We start from the raw sequence: 13,920 nt of genomic DNA, 5'->3' as shown, positions 1-13,920 counted from the left end.
CTTTCATGTGCTACTTATTCCAGAATATTTTATTCCAGTTTAATCCTGGTGAGTATCAGAGTGCCAGTGGTAAATCCAGAGTCCTTAACATATACTAAACTGCAACTTGTCACCTCCCTGAAGCTGAGACAACAAGCTCTTGGGTACCTTTTTGGTACCAAACAAATGACATGGCTGAGTTATCCCTATCATTTGGGGATACAAGGAGGTAAAACATTATATGTGAGTAGTTAAATATGCTTCTTAGCAACATGAAACTAGTAAGTGGGAAATATTTGATTGTTCATCAATGAGTCAGAAAACTTGAAGTGCTCAAAACCTATCTCTGACAACTCCATTTCAGATGCAAGTTAATCTAATTTGGTTCATCACAATGAATTTAATTCAAAGTGAGGTTTCCATTTATTTGTTCTGATAGATTGCTTAACATTAAAAAATGCTCTTAGGAATTGCTTGTAAATCTGCTTCCATGCTGTTGTAGAGCAGGTAACTTCGTAGGCACATTTGCATTCACCTTGTCTCTGCCTTGGATGTATTAACTATTGTTGAGAGTTATATTACTTAATTAGGGAAAAGTAAAAAACATTACTTTAGAATAGTTATACAGGTTATACAGGTATATGTTTTCTGGGGAAAAATGCCCCAATCAGACACATATTCCAAAGACTTACCTCCAAAATAGTTTTGGCAACTGCCCTTTATCTCAAGATGTATTTTGAAATGGCAGTTGTTAACAGGAGAGATAGATGTTATATTTTTATATCTTCATAGTCATAAGTCATAGAGTTTGTGTGTTCTTTCCATCACTAGACATCAACCTTTTAGGATGTTCCAGATCCCACAAAACTAATAATTGGCAAGGTAAATGATACACTACACACTATCAAGATCAGATAGCAAATATTTTTCTTTGTATTATTTTATGTTTTACATTGTAAAATATTATGGGAAAATGCAATGAAGCAGAAATATATAAGGCAAACAAAATTTATTTATATTGCAAACATATGTGGACCATTCATTATTCATTCTCAGAAGGTTAGCTATGTTTGAAAGCTATGGCAGATATCTTGAAATATCTATTTCAGAACACTTTTGAGACAGAGTATCTTAGGTCAAGCGGAACATGCACACGTGTGCTTGCATCGCTTACTGTTAAATGTAAAATTAGGTTTACATTTATGATTAAACGCAGAAAATATACTTTCAGGCAGAACTGGAATCGTGGCTTCGGTTAGATATTAAGGTGAACATCTTGACAAAAATAATATTCAAGTCATAAAACTGGGGAGAAAGGTGCTTTCAAGAAAATGGTGAAAAGACATATTTACCTTGTGCAGCTGATAGTACTGCTCAGCACCCACTCCTCCCTGCTCTTCTCCTGTCCATAGCACCAAGCGTAGTGTCCTTTTTGGACGAAGTCCTAAAACACAGTTTTTAATACTGTTTTTAATATTAAATACTAATATATTTTGAGCATTTTTTTAATTGGTCTCCAGCCTCCAATGGATGAAATTCCTCTATTTCCACAAACCAAACACAAATTATATCAAGTGTAGGTTTTTCTGTCTAGACTACTTTTTTCTTTTTTAGAGAGAAAGACTGGGGTGTGGGGAGAGAGCCCACATGAGGAAAAACTGGGCAATTGAGGTGCTGCTACCAGTTGAAGTAGCACAAAAGAAACACATTTCAGGGACATACTCACAGTGTCTGAAAACCACATCAGAAAGCAACTACCTTGATAGATTCCTAAAACATGTGCTTCTGTCATTGTGGTGATCTGTCATAAGTAATACACATCCACTAGCAGCAGATCCAAATCAAACTTTCATGAAAGCTACCATTGCTTTGTCATGGTTAATTTATTACAATTAATTGAAAATGAGCTGCCAGATTTTTATGAGAAATATTTATCCATTTCATGAACTGAGAAGCTACGTGATATTATCAGAGAAATGAAAAGCAGCAATCTGAACTTTGGAATCTGAAAGAGTCAGCTGCTAAATGTATGCACGACTTTGTGAAACAAGGGGAACACAAAGCCATTTTCTATTTTGCTATGGTAGCTCAATCATAAAGATAAGCTCTCAGATAAATTTTGAAACCATTTTTGCCATGGCAAAACTGATGAGATCAAAGTTGCTTCCCTCTATTTATTTGGTTGTTTCTATTCATAAATTAATACATTGAGAGAAACTTGAGAGCATGGAAGAGCAAACAGATAAAGAAGAAACTGTTCTCTGTGCAGTAGAATGCTAATTATGTTAGAGAAAAAATAAAGAAAAAACATGAGGAGATTATCACAAGTGATAAAGCATAAAGTACCACACACACTTTTGTGCTGAGGAGAAATAATATCAGTATCACTGTCAAAACTTATTTCATTTCCTAACTGAAATGGATGAAGACTGCCAATAGACTTGACCTTCATTAATTTTTTTTCTTTTGACACAATGAATATGATCTGAAGATTTTTCTCAAAACTACATGCTAGCAATCTGCAGAACTGAAGGTAGAATAGAAAAGGAATACCCCACATCTGAATAAAAGACCCTGGATTTTCCAGTATTTCATAAAGAAGTGCAAACAAATTTAAAGGTGTATTTTTCTGAATGTTGATCTGTTGACTGTAAACAAAAAGGTTGCCAGACTTCATTACTTTAAAGACAACCTTCTGCACACCTCCCAGTGGATTCTCTGCTCTCCTAAATTACAACAGTAAAGGATTACTCTCTTTTGCTTTTCAAATTAGTCAGATGTCATATGAGGTAAAACTGAGATAATAAAATATCTATTGGTTTGAAGTCAGAAAGATTTAAACCCAAAATAACCCCAAATGTGTCAGCAGCTTGGTTAGAAGAGGTGGCTGTAAGAAAGGAAAAGGGCTGGTATAAAACATAGAGGCCAGTGCTGCAGTATGGTTCCAGCAGCACTGCAGTTTAAGTGGAAAAAGGAGGTTTATTTGTCATATCACAAAGTGCAAAGTGAAGTCCAATCTCCAGCTCGCTATACCAAGCCTGTGAGAGTAGCTTTGGTAGGAAATGTTTAAGACAGGGAAGCAGCATCTTCTGGCTCCTCCCAGGCAAAACCCATCAAGCTGCTTTACCCTAAGGGGCACTTGGGCCAGTGATCAGGGGGTCCTCAGACTGGCTCAGATGGGCTGTAACCTCAGCTCCTGCTCTCCAGGAGCTTGAGAGGATCTCAGCTCACGTGTGCAAAAGACATTTGAGGTTCTGATGGCCCCCTCCCTGCCCATCATTGCAACTGTCCATTGAAGCTGGGGAAATAAAGCCCTGCTGAGCTTTGGTCTTTCCAGTCCAGGACCTGGTGTATCAGCTCTTCCCATCTCATGGATTCCTGTCAGCAAATTCAGTTGTGTGTTCTACTGAAATTAAAAGGGCAACTTTAAAAAAAAAAAAAAAGCTATGGAGGCAGTTATTTTAAATACAAACAGAGTCTACAAAGGAAAATTTAATTTCCTCATTATCTTAATCTGAAAGTGGTAAGCATTTATCTACCTTTTATTAAAAACAGAGCTAATCTGACAAAAGAACAGCAAACAAATCCAGCATTCAAAAGTAAAATTGCTAAGAATATTCTCAATGCATGTTTTTATTAGAAAAAAAATGAAGTACTGTATTCAAGTTACAAAACAAAAGTTTTTTTAAAGTTAAGTTTAACTCCTTTGGTTTGCTTCTTAAAAACTACTGGTTGCTAAGCAAGGTATCATCTTTGCAATGTCAGAAGTCTTTCAGATCGCAGCCCAAATATGTATTGAAAAGACAAGATAAAATAGCAATTGGGCTAGAAAACTAAGTTTTATGATGGGTGCAACGTATAGAGGGATGGGTAGGCAATTTTAAAATGAAGGAAAACTGTTACAGAAATAAAATTGTGCCTCTTTCCTTGTTATCTGAATAAATTACTTATTACATAGTATTAAAAATAAAGAAGCTATCAGAAGAAAAAAACCTACAGATGATTTTCCAAATTTCCAGTATTTTAGAAAAATGTATTATCTTTTTCTTCTCCCTTCTACCTTGCCCTTAATTGAAATAAAATCATAGTTTACCACAAAGGTGCATTTTTGTGATCAACTTCTGTATTCTTATAGTTTATCTCAAGCATAAAACATACTATGGGGCATGTGGACTCACAAGTTAAAGAATGAAATAAAAACATCGATATGGTCAATCTATGACTAAGGATACAACTGTAGCAAGCACAGCAGGACACCTGCTCTATTACACTCCCTCTGTGCTGGAGTGGCTGCTATCATTTCCTTCTCTTTGGGTACCACAAACACTTCAGTCATACCAATGTACAGGTCTTATTGACTATTTTTTGTTTCTTTTCAATCATCATAGATTGCTCACATTCATAGATAACAGCAGCAAGACCTGACTGTCTTGCTCATGCTTGACAGAACTGAGACATTCCCATGCAGCAAAACTGAAATGTATTGCTTGGTACGTGTAGAGACAAATCATAATGGCCTGTCACATAAAGTAAAAAAATAAACCCACTTCTCTCTCAATATAGCTTACAAGTCAGGAAGGAGAACTTGAATCACCTTTTTTAAATCAAAATAGAGATCAGTACTGTAAACACAAAATTTGCTTCAGTAACTATTTTCCCACCTTATTAACATAAATCCTTACTGATGGAGAGGATCACAAAGATAAAGTGTTTTCTAAGAAGACAGTTGTAGATGGCTAACAGGCTTCTTCAATGTCATTTTAAGGCTGACCACCTTACAAAAACATAAAAGCATTCCACCTTTGTAAAAACAGATATTTTCCCTGCAAGCCAAGGCACTGGGATCACACACAAGCAAATTAAATAGCTGTTCAGCTTACATGAGGCATACAAGCAAACTGCAAATGGTTGTGAGTAGATTTACAAATGTCAAGGTTCAACTTCAGCTGGAAGCCAAGCCCCTCACAAACACTTGCTCACTTCCCAACCAATGGGACAATGGAGAAAATCAGGAGGATAAAAGCTAAAAAACTCGTGTGTTGAGATAAAGACAATTTAATAGGGAAAGCAAAAGCTGTACACACAAGCAAAGCAAAATAAGGAAGTAATGCTTTCTTAAGACCCTGCATAAAAGGCCTAGAAAAGCCTTGATCTGAGCATAAAGTAGAATAAATTGCACTGCCAATTCAGGGAGGTGATTCTGCCCCTCTACTTCCCCTGGTCAGACCACACTTGGAGTACTGCATCCAGCTCTGAAGTCCTCAGCACAGGGAAGAGATGGACATATTTAAGTGGGTCCAGGGGAGGATCACAAAGATGATCAGATGGATGGAACTTCTCTCCTATGAGGAAAAGCTGAGACAAGAGAAGGCTCCAGGAAGAGCTCAGAGAAGCCATTTCAACAAGAAATGGGGACAGATTTTTCAGCAGGGCCTGTGGCAATAAGGACAAAGAGCAATGGTTTTAAATTAAATCAGATTAGATCTAAGGAAGATGCGTTTTACAGGGAGGGCAGTGAAACACTGTCACACGTTGCCCAGAGAGATTGTGGATGCCCCATCCCTGGAGAAATTCAAGGTCAGATGTCACTGGGCTCTGAGCAACCTGATCAAGTTAAAGCAGTTCCTGCTCATTACAGGGCGGTTGGACCTTTAATGATGCTTTTCAATCCAAACTATTCTCTATGTTCTCTTACTTCTAATAGTTCCTAAGTCACTAATGTATTTACTTTAGGAGCTACTAGGGAGAGGTATAGACAGATATATCATCCTCAAGTATCATCCTCTGCTGCACTGAACATACATAAGCTATGGCCTTTTCTGCATTGTTACCCTGTGGCTTGGAATTTCTTTAAAAGGTATGTATACAAAAATATTTATAAGTATTTATATAAAAAGTATCAAGATACATAATGATGCTGCTGACATTCTTTAAATTCTTATTACACTCCCGACCTTTTTCAAGTTTGGAGCTCATTAGACATAGGGGACTTACTGGGTCTCATTAGCTGGGATATTTCTATCATGCATGCACTTCTCATAAAATACCTGGAATTTCCAAAATTTCTGCCGCACCATAAAATAAAAATAAAACCAGTACTCCACATTTTGCTAAAGAAGGTAAGAACTCATCATCACTAACAGTGGTACATTCTGCTAATACCTGACTTATGTATCCTGAGGTATGGGCAAGGAAGAGAAAAAGCTCCTGCTGCTAGCAACCTGTTTGCCTGCCAGATTTCAAAGAATATACATATGGAAATAAACTGTAATCAATAGGATGATAGTAATAACGCAGTTAATTGAAGATGTCCAGAGTTTTCCTCTGAAGATCTAGAAGAAATCACCATTCTAAACCAGAAGGACTTTGGCTTTTACTCTTGTTAGAAACACTGTCCTCTAATGTTTAGACAATTGATCTCACTACTTGTGCAGTAAAGTGCCTGTGTACTCATCTATTTAAGAAGATTTTTTTTTTTAATTGAGTGACAAATAATGATTTCACAGAGAAAATCACAGAATGGTTTTGATTGGAAGGGACCTTAGAAATCATCTAGTTCCAATGCCATGGACAGGGATATTTCACTAGGTCAGGTTGTTCAGAGCTCCATCCAGCCTGGCCTTAAACACTTGCAGAGATGGGGCATCTGCAACTTCTCTGTGCAACCTGTGCCAGTGCCTCACCACCCTCACCACCTCATCCAAGGAATTCAGCTTCCTTACAAATATCTAATGCAAACATACTCTCTCTAAGTTTGAAGCTATTGCCCCTTGCCCTTTCACTACATGCTCTTCTAAATAGACTCTCCTCATCTTTCTTGTAGGTTCCCTTGAGGTACTGAAAGGCTACACTCAGGTCATCCCTAAGCCTTCACTTCTCCAGGCTGAACAATTGCAATTCCCTCAGCCTTTCCTCATAGGAGAGGTGATTTGTCCTTGTAATCATCTTCATGGCCCTCCTCTGCACTCACCCCAGCAGGTCCACATCCTTCTTATGCTGGGGTCCTCAGAGCTGGATGCAGCACAGGTGGAATCTCACAAGGGGAGACCAGAGAGGCAGAATCCCCTCTCTCACCCTGCTGGGCCACATTTTTGGATGCAGCCCAGGACATATTTGGCTTTCTGGGCTACAAGTGCACATTGCAGGGTCATATCCACCCTCTCACCAATCAGTACCCTCACGTCATCCTTTGCAGAGCTTCCAAGTTAAAAGCTTCCAAAATCAAGGCAAAGAACAGCAGAAAAAAGCCTTTTTAGTACTACTTAAAGCTTGATTATAACATATTTCTAATACTCTAGTGAAGCTCAAACAAGACATGGGAAATAGCTTTTGGCTTCAGAAACTGTCTTTTCTTCTTAAATCAGTTTAATGCAGTGCAATCTCTGATTTTTGTCTGTTGATAGCTTCTTTTTGTGGCACTGAGGCCAAAGCACTGCAAAAAAACAGCACTGGGGAAGCAAGCAAACCTGTGAGTGTCGAAATTCTGGAGTAAAGAGAGATGAGGTGTGGAGCAGAAGAGATGAAGCATTGCAGGAAGAAGACAGAAAATGGTCAGGTCTGGGGCTGGGGGCAGGAAAATCCAAGTGGAGTGATGAGCCAAGCAGGATACTGCAGCTCAGTCTCGCCTGGGGCTGCCCGCTTGCTCAGCAATGTGTTTTGGGGGTTGAGAGGACACGACTCTGCCACTGGCACAGAGTGTGAGCAGCTGTTTGGACAGGCCTTTCACACAGGGCACAGGGGCACAGCAGTGCCCAAGGTGACCCAGTCTAGGGAGGGACTGGATCTGCAGAGCACCAGCAGCCTTGACAGCAGTGCAGCAAGACACTGGGATTACATGAGCAGTTTTCTTTTCCTGCTTTTAGGGAGGCTGATGGTCTTATGACAGAAGGGCAGGTTTACAGAACAGGGGAGAAGGGAAATGTGAGAGGTTTTAAATAGATTTATTTTTTAAAAGCAATGCAATATCCAAAAGGAAATTTCAAGGAAGGAGCTGAGTATACAAGACTGGAGGGGAAATCTGTGAATGATTTGCAAGTCTAGTAACTAAAAATAACATGGATTAAGCCTTTTGACTGGGAAGGTGAGGGAGAGAAGAGAGAAGCCAAGACCAGAGCCTGGTGCTTATGGGCTGCAAGTCAGGCAGCAACAGTGCCAGAGGGAGGGTTTCTGTGTGGACACCTTCCTGCCACCTGGAGGCACAGCTCAGGGGCACTTCAGATGAGAAATACTGCCAAATGTGCTCGTTTGCACATGGGGTTTTAAACAAAGAACTGGTTCGTGTAGTGTCATGAAGCCTTAACAAGCCATATGTACCCAAAAAAAAGATGAAAAAAAAAAAAAAGACAGGAGAAGAAAAGGAAACACAAACTTGTCTGTGTAAAAAAGCAAAGAAGAGTCAGCAGAGAACAACTCCACCCCATGCCTTGCTCTGGTCCTGTCAACTTGTTCTCTGAGTCCTACAAAAGGAATAAGACACTGTCCACCTTTAAATCACACTTTACTCCTCTTCAGGAACACATCTTCCTTAAGGGTATTTGTGATCTCATCAACTGTGGAGCAGAAAAGAGAATGTAGGGCCCACTCCCACACTCTCTGGGATTACAAATATCAGACATGGTTTGATCTTAATGAGAGGTGGGTCTGTATTCTGCCTCTGCTGCTCCACTCTTTGGATTAGAAAACAAATCTGTTAGGCTATTCTGAGAGCTGATGAGTCAGAAAATGAAGCAGGCACACTTCTGTCTCCATATTGAAAATTTGTACATTAAAAAAAATGACAGTAAAGACAAAACACCCCTTACTTCATTTGGGAAGGATTTCAGCACTTCACCATGTCAACCATGTTAAAGATTTGAAAAAAACCCAATAACACACAATGGCTAGCATTGTCGGATTTTTAAGATTTTTATAGATATTCAAAGCTCACATGTTTTCTTGAATTTTCTGGGTAAATTAAAGCTTGCAGAAAAGTAGCAGTCCACAAGACAGAGGGCAAAATTGCTATGGAGGGCTGTATATCTAAATTTACCACCAGATTAGCAACCTTTTATATTTGCAGTCACCCTCCTGTTATGTCAACACGGTATAAAAATTGAAGATTTAAGTACTTGCTAAATATGCATTCAACCAAATGTTAAAATGAAGGAATAAAAGCATTTGTAGTGTAACAGCATATGCAGGTATTTTATACCAAGTAGAACTAATAGAATTGAAAATGTGAAGGTCAAAATAAAATACTCAGCTTTGGGAAAGTGAAGGGAATGTAAGAACAAGAAGTTAATATCAGGCATATTTGATTAAAAAAAAGCCCCAGAAACTGTAAAAGTAGTCATTTAATTACATTTCATAACATATCTCCTAGACAGCAAACAACTACACTACCACAAGAAATTCAGAAAAATGTTCAACAAAATATTTGCAAGCATGTTAAAATTGCATTTATATGACTTCAATTAAGCTAGCAGAAAAGGAATTGCTGTGGTGATCATATTTTTAATAAAACATATCTTTAGTCCTCATATATTAGACAGTGAATTTGGACTGGGGAAATGTAACTTCATACAAGGACTACAGTGAACTGTATAAAAATCTGTCTAATGGTTTTCCAGTTGCATTAGTCATGGGTATAATTCAGATGAGAGTTACAAATTCAATTTTAAATAAGTTTCAAGGGGGGAAAACTGTCTAAACAACTCCTTATGAGTAATAATAATTCAGTTAGTACCTTAAAATTCTTACATGCATTGTTTTAAAAACATTTCTGTAGTTTTCTGTCTCTTTTTCCTATTAAATGGTAATTTAGTTGTGCCAGATCCGTCTCTACATCTATAGGAAAGCTGATTTATGAAACCTCAGTTCAGCTTAATGCTGGCAAATAGGCAAAGAGGGGAAAGAAGACATATCATCTATCACCATACATTTCTCCCTTTTTCATGTTTCATCATCGTCTAGGAATGCAGGAAAGCTGTGTAAAAGGTGTGATGACTGGGATTAGATTTTGTCAGCAATCATTCTTCCTTCATCAAGCTCTAGCAGCAATGGCATCACCATCCTACCCTGGGTGTGAAAGAGGAAAATGCTCCCTGTTCATCTACTTGACTGCTGATATTCACTGGCTCTGGCAGCTCCCCATAGCAAGTGTTTTCCTACATGGAAGAATAGGACTCCCAGAAGCACTTTGAGGCTCAGTCCAAGCAGGAGACTTCCTGGTCTAAGGCAGCATGCAGACATGACTGAGCATGGGCTCAGTGCACAACATAACAGCACAAGTTCACTCTGTATCACAACCCACCACTACAGGGGTCTTTGGAGTGTAGCCTTCCCTGGAGTCTGCACCAGCTACTTCAGGAGAAGCAGGGGTTCAGATAGCATTCACTGGCAACACCTTACACTGGCTGCAGTTCAAGCAATTGAAGAGAAAGAGGAAAAGTTTGTAATTTGAAAAATTCACAGCTCAGCCATTGAGTTCTGAAGATGTCCCCAGATTGAGCAGTAGCTTGTGGGTAGGTATGGACCTCTGGGCTTGGCAGGGCACCAAGAACTGGCTAGCAGTAAAGCAAGAGAGACCCAAACACAACCAGGAAAAGGTAGAAAACACATTTCTTGAACAAGGAAAGAGAGTTTGTGGGTAAATGTTGCTGAAAGAAATCTGGGATGTGAACAAAGAGCTTGTTGACTGTTCGATTCCTCCTGTGTTAGCAGAGATGGGACTCTGAAAATAAACTAGACTGGAGTGTCAAATAACATACTCCATCAGTTTCTATTCTCAACAGGAAAACAATTAAGTCCAGATGTTTAATTAAAAAGAGACATAGCAGTTATAATTTCTGAAGTTTTTTAGAAGAAAGCACTGAAATTCATCTACCAAAATCAACTGGATTTCTAACTCCAGTAGGCTCTCTACCTCTGTTAGGAGACTTAAAATACTATGTTTGGAAACCTGACACAGCCATACAACCACTTTCTAAAGACCTTTCTCTATTATTGTCATTATTCAGTCCCTTCAAGCTCCCTTTTAGGGATGAATGGCCTCAGCTGGGAAATGCCCCTCAGCCAAGCAATGTGGGAGCACAGCTGGATTAAGAGCAAAGAGGCAGCACTGACTAAAGCTCTGAAACCACTGGGTACATACTAGCTGCTTCTTACTCAAATATCCTGTACACAAGGATGACTCCCGAGCAAGAAGAGCTGCAGGCTTGAAATGCTGGGAAAGGAGCAGAAATATCTGCTTCACAGAAACTGACAACCAACAGTCAAAGCAGGATCAAGTCCTGCAAAGTGTCCAACCAAAGACAGAATATGGCAGTAAAATAAATTTTGTGGGATTTTACAGTGATGTTCTATGTGTAGCTGCTTAGCTAGTCATTCATCTCACCTGGAAAAGCAGCTTCTTTTGTAAAGCTTGTGTGAGAGAGGGGCATGAGAAGTTGTGTTTCAAATGACACCAGAGCACTAACCAGACCAACATGAAAATGCTGATGCAAATGACATTGGCCAGCTCCAGAGATGCTCTTTTTTGCCCATAAACTAACAAACTAACAAAATTCTAGAATTACAAATGCAACCTGAAAACAAGTTGGGTTTGAGATTTCTAGGCTGTAATTAGCAACACAGCTCTTGTTCTGTAAAATAGAAAACCACCATTTGCTTGAGTGCTGTCTCTCCTACAGCTTCCAAAGGCCCTCATCACAACAGATTACAGCTCATGTAATACCCCATGGATTCCCTCAGCTTGAAGATGGGAACCTGTTAGCCTTTCCTCTCTAAAACACCTCCAGTGTCTTCCCATCATCTCTTAATTACCCCAAATAACCCTCTCAATACTACTATGGAGATATTTGCAATCTATCACACAGAGTTTGCAGACAGATTAAAAGGAAAGAGAACGGTGATTACCACAAAGCTACAAGTGTTGTGGTAACCAGGTGTTGCCATCTTTAAGAAAAGAATAAAAGTGCCTTCTTCTTTCCTCTTCTTAGGTAGGACATAAATGCACTTGCCCATCTCTCTCCAGTCACCCATTTGATGAATAGATTGGAACTTCTTATTCTAAATATTCTTATGCCTCCATCAAAATTAGTTAAAATAGATCAAAATATTAAAACCTGCAGAGGGCTGGGCAGGGCAGAAACTGCCAGACATCATGGAGGACAAACTGCACATTGCACAAGTTTACTGCCACAGACACTCTGCCTGCAAGTATAAAAGGATAATTTCTTAAGCACCAGAAATCCTCAGCTAATCACAACAGTCTTGGCTTCCCTGAAGGAAAGGGAGTTTACCAGCTTAGACCAGTTCACAAACTGCCTCAGCAACTCTACAAATGTCTTTATTCCCAGTAAAAAGAATAAGGAGTAATAACCAGCTGAAATGTTCATTTTTCTTCACATAAGCAACTTCTGTGGAAACATTTCCAGTTCTTCCTTTTTTAAGCACATCAGACGTGAAGCAGCTTGCCACAGATCTTGCCTATCAGTGGCATATGTAAGCTTCAAGAATTTAATTCACGTTTTTCTTTCCTTTGTGCTTCATTAAACTTCATTATTAATGGTAAGAAAAGACCCTTTGAACACCAATAGTCAGTATTGCCATTAGTTAGTGAGTTTTCTAAGATTAGCTACCAGCAAAGCAGGCAGCCATGAGAGTTTAGTTGATACAGACCCATTGATATGGATGCACAAAGGAAAATGCTTCTTTTTACTCTGGTCAGATGTCTACAGCCAGCCTGAGCACCAACAGGTTCACAAGCTGGTACTGATGTTTAATTATACATTGCTGAAAGGGATGTTTTGAGAGTAAAATTGCAGCTACACAGAAAACATAGCAAGATTCACCATGTTGAAATATAACTATCTAGAATTCGACATTTGCTCTGAATTTGCTGCCTGTGTTTCCTCCCTGACAAAGGATGAGAGGGAATGGCACCACCAGCAGGTACTCCCTTCCCATCATCCCACTGTGGAAGACAAGCAGAGAGATATTACAGCTATTAGAAGCAAAGTATTCAGATACACTGAAACTTTCTAATTGTTAGCTCTTCTACTTTCTGACTGAATGGTTATAACTTTAAACAGTGTTCAAAAACCACAGCAGATCACAGTTGGCCCTATGCTTTTAAGGTACTACTCTTCTGAAATGTATACATCGGGTTTTACATCAATAAAATAGTTTTTATTCCACTTTCTGCTAATATAACGCAAAACAGTTTCAGTTCAGCCTGACTTTCATGTAGTTGCTTTTCCCTCAAAAAGAAACAACGTTCATGTGAAGTCAAAATGGAAATGGAAAAAAAAAATGCTACCAAATGTTTGAAGTCTTGAAGACTATGTAAAACTACTTCAGATTGTGCTGGACTGGTACATGTCCTTACAGGGGGTGTGTAACTATTATGGTGTCTGAAAAGCTAAAAAACCCAAAAGCAAAACAAAAAGAAAAAATATACCAATATGGCACAGAAATTGCCATCTCAATTAAAAAAAGAAAAGCTAACACTGAAGATTAAGGAAATATGAGGAAGTATAAAGGCCAATACATTAAGTAACTGATTTACTTAGAAATAAAACCAAGAACTATTAAAAATTTTTCTTGAGGCAAGAAAACTGTATTGCTTAAAAGAAAATCTTACCATCTTACACCATAATTTTAATGATTTTTCGATTAATTTAATATATTTGCTCCTAAGCCAATAACTATTAAATGGTTTTGGGAGGAGGCTATGTTGAAAGTATGGAACTGCATTTAAATGACAATATTTTTCAAGTATTGCATGAAATTTTCAGAATCCAAACTAAAAGGCATAATTTGTGTCTTGTCCATAAGCCACATCCAAGAGTCACAGTGATATCATGATGAAATGCTATTAGACCATCACTGAAAAGCCTGCTTTAATAGTGTAATAGTATTTTGCCTTCATTAGCCAGACCATGGCAAAGTACTGGCGTT

General features: G+C 38.6%; 1 protein-coding gene across 1 annotated transcript in view; it reads right to left on the bottom strand.

The window, feature by feature from the left end:
* The window catches only part of CPQ (carboxypeptidase Q), a 141,998-nt gene that overhangs the window by 36,825 nt on the left and 91,253 nt on the right, over window positions 1–13,920 (bottom strand). The window contains exon 6 of the mRNA XM_014879795.2: window positions 1,332–1,423. Within this exon, the coding sequence (XP_014735281.1) occupies window positions 1,332–1,423 (92 nt within the window). The remainder of the gene's footprint in view (window positions 1–1,331; window positions 1,424–13,920) is intronic.

The sequence above is a fragment of the Sturnus vulgaris genome, chromosome 1 (genome assembly GCF_052056855.1).
Source record: "Sturnus vulgaris isolate bStuVul1 chromosome 1, bStuVul1.hap1, whole genome shotgun sequence".
NCBI lineage: Eukaryota > Metazoa > Chordata > Aves > Passeriformes > Sturnidae > Sturnus > Sturnus vulgaris.
The sequence above is the reverse complement of the archived record's forward strand: the minus strand, read 5'-3'. Positions and strand labels throughout refer to the sequence as shown.